This window comes from Candoia aspera, chromosome 3 (genome assembly GCF_035149785.1).
Source record: "Candoia aspera isolate rCanAsp1 chromosome 3, rCanAsp1.hap2, whole genome shotgun sequence".
In the NCBI taxonomy this organism is placed as follows: domain Eukaryota; kingdom Metazoa; phylum Chordata; class Lepidosauria; order Squamata; family Boidae; genus Candoia; species Candoia aspera.
In genome coordinates this window covers 203,708,541-203,715,261 of record NC_086155.1, presented here as the reverse complement: position 1 = coordinate 203,715,261, position 6,721 = coordinate 203,708,541, and the positions used below count along the sequence as shown (strand labels likewise).

The 6,721-nt window shown below is 40.4% G+C and overlaps 1 protein-coding gene across 1 annotated transcript; it reads right to left on the bottom strand.

Annotated features, from left to right (window-relative positions):
* Positions 1 to 5,171: 5,171 nt before the first annotated feature.
* LOC134494751 (proto-oncogene Mas-like) lies at positions 5,172 to 6,276 on the bottom strand. The gene has a single exon (XM_063299998.1). The coding sequence runs from the start codon at positions 6,138 to 6,140 to the stop codon at positions 5,172 to 5,174; it is 969 nt and encodes a 322-aa protein (XP_063156068.1). The 5' UTR covers positions 6,141 to 6,276.
* Between the last annotated feature and the right edge of the window lie 445 nt (positions 6,277 to 6,721).

Sequence of the window (6,721 nt, the reverse complement as noted above, 5' to 3'; positions counted from 1 at the left end):
GGGCTGAGACACTTTTACATGAGGCTGTCTAGTCTGTGGCTCTGCCTCCTGTCTCCCAAGGTCATTCCCACATACCTTTATGTAGGGTTTAATTTTAAGGATTCTGGAAAGATCAAATCTTTACCAGGAGCTTTACTATTTTATAATTGAGAAATTAGATTTTGAACCTCTGCAGGTGAAACTGGGGGCCATTCAGGGAGAGGAACATGGGCGGTTGCAATACAGCAAGCAAGCCTTATCATTACTCTCCAGTCTGGCAGTGAGGTCACCATCTATTATTGCTATAGAATTTGGAAATTGAGCGGGTAGATTCTACAGCCAACGTTCAAAACAGTCCCATTGACTAATGATTTGAGACATATGGGTAGAAGGTGGGAAATACTGTACACACTTACCAGAGCTTTCAGGAGAATAGCAAGTGTTTTGCAATAGAAAAGAGGTAAAGCGTAGGCTCATAGTGTCTCAGAAATAAAAAGGCTGACTAATGGGCACCCACCGTCCTGGCTGGGTCTAGCCAAAAGGGAGGAAGAGATGTGACCATTTAAAAGTAAAAGATCTATATCCCAGGTCTTTTATAGAAATAGAAATTCAAATTATTTTAAGTTCTCTGTAAGTCCTGGGCCCTGTCATTTGGAGCTCCATCCCATAATGAGTCTGCACAGGAGCATTCACATGTTGGCCCGCTATTGCTGAAGCTATAATGGTGGTTCTGTTGTGGGTGACTTTTCCTAGAGAGGCAAGATGGAGCAGTTCTGTGCCCACTGGAGGTGGGTTGTGCTTGACAGTCACTGAAGGGGGGAGTGGAGTTATCATCATAGCTGCTGTTTAAACCAGCTGCCTCTTCATGTTTACCCGAAGGCAAGCTTGAGTCTGCCATCACAGGATCTATTCTCTCATTGGAGGACAGACTGGCAAGTTCCTCCCACAGGCCCTCTAATCTCTAAAGAGCAAGACCTCATTTGTTCCTGGGTAGCAGGGCAAAAGAGCTTCTGTTTCTACTGCCTGGGTAAGAGAGCACGGAGGAATTAATTCAACCAAACTTGATGTGTGGTTTTCCTTCCCAAGGTCAGCTCTCTGAGACAGAAGCCAGCTTCTCACTGGTATCTTGATCTCAAAAGCCATGCTTGGCAGAGGGCCCAATTTCCAAAGGAAGCAGCAGAGGCTTCATCTGAGGCTTAAGTAGATCTGAGGATCAAGCAGTGGCTTAATCTTATCCTTTACAGCTTGGTTATGTGAGATCTGAAAGATGGCCATGTAGTTCCTCATCTTAATCAGCACTGATGGAATTATGCAAGGATTAATTGTAAGCAAGATCCCCAGGATATCCATGAATTGGTTCCAACCGTTTCTAAGCCAGCCAGGCTGGTAGCCAACCTATTGGGCCACTCATTCTCTCAGAGGGAGGAAAGGAATGGAGAGGAAAGGAGATTCCATTAATGCTGTTTTCAGCTCCCAGACAAAAGAAAGGATGTACAGTATGTGCAATGACTAACGCATAAAAATAAGCCTTTAATGCAAAATGATCCTTTCCTTGAGCTAATAACATTCATTCCTCCCTCAGTAAGGGGTGCATTCCTGTTTGCATAAAGAAGACAGCCATATAACATTTACTGAAAATAGCCATCCACTCTTCCCCTGGCTGGGGGATTCTGGGAGTTGAAGTCCACATATCTTAAATCTGCCAAGTTTGAAAAGCTCTGGTCTAGACCAATCTCTAATCTTTCATTCCAGGGTAAGGTGACTGAGAAGATGGTATCACAGGTCCAGGTATATCTGAATAATCCTGAATTTTCTGGGGCCATTTTAACTGGATTTCATTCAGAATATGGTTTTAAGATTGCTTTGGATCCCTTGGTGAATAATCTATGCCAAAAACCTAGATGTGTATGTGTGGAGAACTGCATCCTCCATCTTGCAGATTACCCCACCCCACCCCATGGACACACCTGAAACTAAATTAAGTATATATTTAAGCTCTGTTACTTGTTCTTCTAACTCTGAAATCTTACTTGCAATTAGGATAAATCATAGCCAACAAGGACTGCCCCAAAGTTCAACAGAACCTGGAGAAGAGATTGCAATGGTATGTGGGAATGATCTTGAGAGACTAGGTCCAGAGATGCTGCCTAGGGAATGGTCAGGTAAGAGACTGCATAGTCCACAGCTGCAAAATGGGAGGGGCAAGAGGCTCAGAAGAGACCCTCCCTAATTTCTTGGGGTGTAAAGGAGACAGGGAGAGAATTGTACTTTCAGACTTGCAAGATTCTGTTAATGGAGCCTTACAATAAAGTAGAATTAGCTCATCTGGTCTTGTTTCCTGTCTGGTCTACCTGGTAAGGCTGACAGAGATGAAACTCATAAGAATTCCATAACAGCAGGAACAAAAGTATAGAGATAAGTAAAAATGAAAAAGATAATCTGGAATGTAAGGAGGAATCTCTCTCTCTCTCTTTTTTTTTCTTAGACTCCAAGACAATCATCTTACAGAAATCAGAGAAGGTATCTGCAACAAGAGATGGATTTCACTAATCCAAGCCTTTTTCTCCCAAATTCCAAGCCCTGCAAACAGGGGTCAGTATTTCATGCCTCTTGCTTTGCATCTACCCTCTTATAGGATATCCCCAGGCAGATGATGGTGGAGAAAATATTCACCAATTGGGGAAGCACAGGAGCAAGAATGGCTTGGTCTGACTTTAGGATCCTTCCTATCTCCTCCAGACTAGCTTGTTCTCATGTCCCACTGAGGCATCTCCTGATTGAAAATCAGGCGAAACAAACATGAGAAGATGCCAGACAAAGCATCAGAGAGAAGGGAGGCAAATCCGGCCTGGTTTGTGCAGCTAGCAAGGCCCGACATTAATGGAGACTGACCCTGATGATCTGCAGCTCCCCAGTGGGGAGGCAAGCAATGTCATGGTGCAAATGATTGAATTACATGATTTGTGTGACTTAAATTATATTTTGGAGTCCAACACCTCAGTCGCCACACTTACGTCGCCTCTCGTCTTAAAGCTCTTCCCCATATACTATCCTAATCCTAGGCAATCTACTTTGGTTGGTTTTCCATTTAAAAAGAACTTGGTGGTGGTAATTTTTCTTTTTTCTTTTTATTAAAAATTTTAAGATAAAAAGATTAAAGCTAACAAAAAATGGAAAAAGTAAAGTAGGAAAGCAAAATAGAAAAAAGAACCAAGTCAAAAGTGCAGGAAAAGAAAAGGAAAAAAAAAAAAGAAAATACAGAAAAAGAATGCCTTCTGACTCTCTTTGATACAGATATAAGTATACATTTACATTAAACTCTTCCTCTAAGTTTACAACATAGCTTTTATTAATTCTATTATCCATTGTTATTTCCAATGATCAAATCCAGATACCATGATTTCATTTTTTTTCTGTTTCATGCAAAAATTCCAAAGGGGGTTTCCAGGTAACATTAAAATTATTCAGTGTCTTTTCTCTAATCAAAGCTGTCAATTTCGCCATCTCAGTCAACTCCATCAACTTCACCATCCATTAGTCCATTGTAGGTAATGTTGAATCTTTCCACCTTTGGGCATATAAAAGCCTTGCTGCTCTTACCATATACAAAAACAAAGTTCCTTGAATTCTTTCTAACTGTTTATCCATCAGCCCCCAAAGAAAAGTCTCTGGATTCAATTGTATATTGATCTTTAAAATCTTCTGAATTAAAATATGTGTTTGATCCCATAATTTCTTAGCTTTTTTGCATGTCCACCAAAGATCATAAAACATCCCCCCATCTTGTTCATCCTTCCAACATATATTTGAAGACCCTTTGTGCATTTTAGACAGTTTATCTGGTGACAAATACCAACGATACATCGTTTTATAAAAATTCTCTTTGAGATTATAACACCGTGTAAATTTCAGTCCTTTCATCCACATATTCTTCCATTGCTCCATATGTATATTACACCCAAAGTTTTTAGCCCATTTTATCATACAATCGTTAACTTGTTCGTCTTCTGTTTGCATGGTGGTAATTTTTCTCAGCTCTTCCTGCTTGGGTTTGAGCATGTGTGATAACACAGTATTGAGGATAGGAGAGAAAGTACATATAACATGATCTCTCGGGCCATGAATTTAGAGTAATAGAAGGGTAATTTTCAAAGAAGTGGCAGATCAGTCTTGGCAGGTAGAGAGTAAAAACCATTACTGACATCAGGGAAAGGGAAAACAATCCCGCATTACATAAATCCTTGGGAAAGGTGGTTCTAGAAAACTGTGCATCTCACTGGCCATAGGCAAACACACGGACACAGTTATTTTGAAGTGAAAATTTGTAGCTCAGGGTTGAACTGTGGAGTCCTTGGTGCTCTCTGAGCCTCGTGGTTTCCTTGCAGAGGTTTCATTGCCAGGCTAGGCAACACCTTCAGTGTGAACCACTGAAGTTCACACTGAAGTTCACACTGAAGGTGTTGCCTAGCCTGGCAATGAAACCTCTGCAAGGAAACCACAAGGCTCAGAGAGCACCAAGGAGTCCACACAGTTATTTGTTAGTAATTTATTTGCTAAATTTATATCCTTCCTTTCTGTTTACTCAACACTCAAGATGGCTAACAACGAATAAAAATAGAAAGTATAAACCACAAGAATAAATGATTGCAGTTTAAATTAAGGCAAAATTAAAATCAATATCATTAAAATCGAAATCCATTGTGCAAAATATTTAAAAGTGCACGGGAAATTAATGAAGTATATGTACATCGAAGCATGGGCAGTAACATAGAATTAGATTTCCAGAGTCACAGATCAATTTTCACTGGTAAATGAATTTTGCTGGGTAACTGACTGTGAGGATAAAATAGTTAGGAACAAAACAGCATTTTGATTTGTGCTTGCAAAAGAACAAAGAGCAAGTGTGGAAATTTGAAGATAAGAAAAGCATTCCATTCAGCTGCTCCCAGCTAATAACTAAGATCCAAGAAAAGGTTAACCCATTTAACCCATGGGCTATCTCATCAATAGGGTCTGTTTGAAATGTCTTGGAAAGTCCTGACTGTGATGGTTGAGGAAATGACACATTTCCTAACGTCCTTGGCATTAAATGTCTGGTAATCCTGTATTTGCCAGAATATGTTTGTTTGAATGAAACATCAATTCTGGGCAGGGAGCTATAGAAAGGTATGTTTTTCACTCTTGTGAGGACATCATAACTGGATACCAGCCTGGAACTCTGGTTGCTCCTCATTCTCTTCTTCCTCCTTGAAAACTCTCTGGAGGATGATTTTTAGGTTGCACATAGAATTATGTTCCTTCTTTCTCCCCAGTAGAAAATAGATCAGTGGGTTAACACTGCTGTTTAGACTGGCAGATAAGTAGCCATATGCAAATAAATTGACATATTTCCCATTGGAAATAAGGTCAATGAGATAAACGATGATTGGTGGAAAAGAAAAGAGGAGGAAGAAAAACAGGGCAAGTAAGATGGCTGTGAGAAGCTTCCCTCGCTTCTGCATCTGTGATGTAAGGTAGCCTTTGATGAAGAGGGCCAGACTGGAGACCACCATGAGTGGGAAGCAAATTGTGGTATATATGAAAACATAGTAGAACAGGCGGAAGTTTCGAATGCCTGTAACCGAAATCAGAGTGTAATGAATTGCACAGGGGAAGAAAGAGACTATCCATGTAATGGCACAGAGCATGGTGGACAAGTATGGGGGCTGATGGCATCGATACCAAATTGGGAAGAAGATGGCCAAACACCGGTCAATGCTGATGATTGTCAGAAGAAGTTGACCAGCGCAGTAGTTGCATACTAAACATTCTACTATTTCTATGAGGATATCCCCAGTTTTTATGTACAGAATTCCACACAAAAATAGGGATATGAGGGTCCCACTGTCAGCTACAGCCAAATTGAGGATAAAGATGGTGAAACAGCTCCTCTTAATCTGGAAACCCAAAAGTCGGATGACAGTTCCATTTCCAATAACCCCTAGAATACAGATTAAAATGATTAAAGAGTGGATAATGAGTTCTCCCGGATATCTAGGCTGATAAACACTGCCCTCTGAGTGTATGGCATGAGAGTCATTGTGCTCAATATAACTGAATGTCCAATTACCCATTTTAGTATCCATTATTCCAGAAAAGGTGATTGGCATGTTGGTTGTCATCTTCAGTGGAAATGAATCTTATTTTTTGGGGGGGGGGTCTGATTTCTGTTGGGGGTTAATTATGGATCTAGACAACTAAAGAACAAGCCACTCACCTTCATTTTAGTCAACAGAGATTAAATATCATTTCCATCTGTTTTTGGTTTTTCCAACAAGCACAGTGGAAGATGTGTGAAGTTTCACAGAAAACCTTCAGTGAAGTCACCTGGGTTGTGGTTCTGTAACTCCTGCGCTGGTTCTTGCTCAAGAAGGGAAAAGTTAAGACATCAGTGTCAGCAGAGTATTATTCTTTTCCATCCATCTTCAGCCACATGGGTCCATCCATCATCTGACGTGTATAGCCTTTCAGAACTAATTGAGAACTTGACTCCCACCAAGTAACAGACTTGTTTCACTTCAGTGCCTTCCCATAGAAGCAAAGCAGAAATGATTCCGGGAGATCAGTTGGTTTCATCACTTTGCTAGATAAAAGAGGAAATCCTTTTTGCTTTGGTGAGGAGTTTTTGGTTCTTCACAAGAACTGTATAATATCAAAAGTGAAAAGAAAACAGACAATGGTCCTAAGATCACTCTAATGGCAT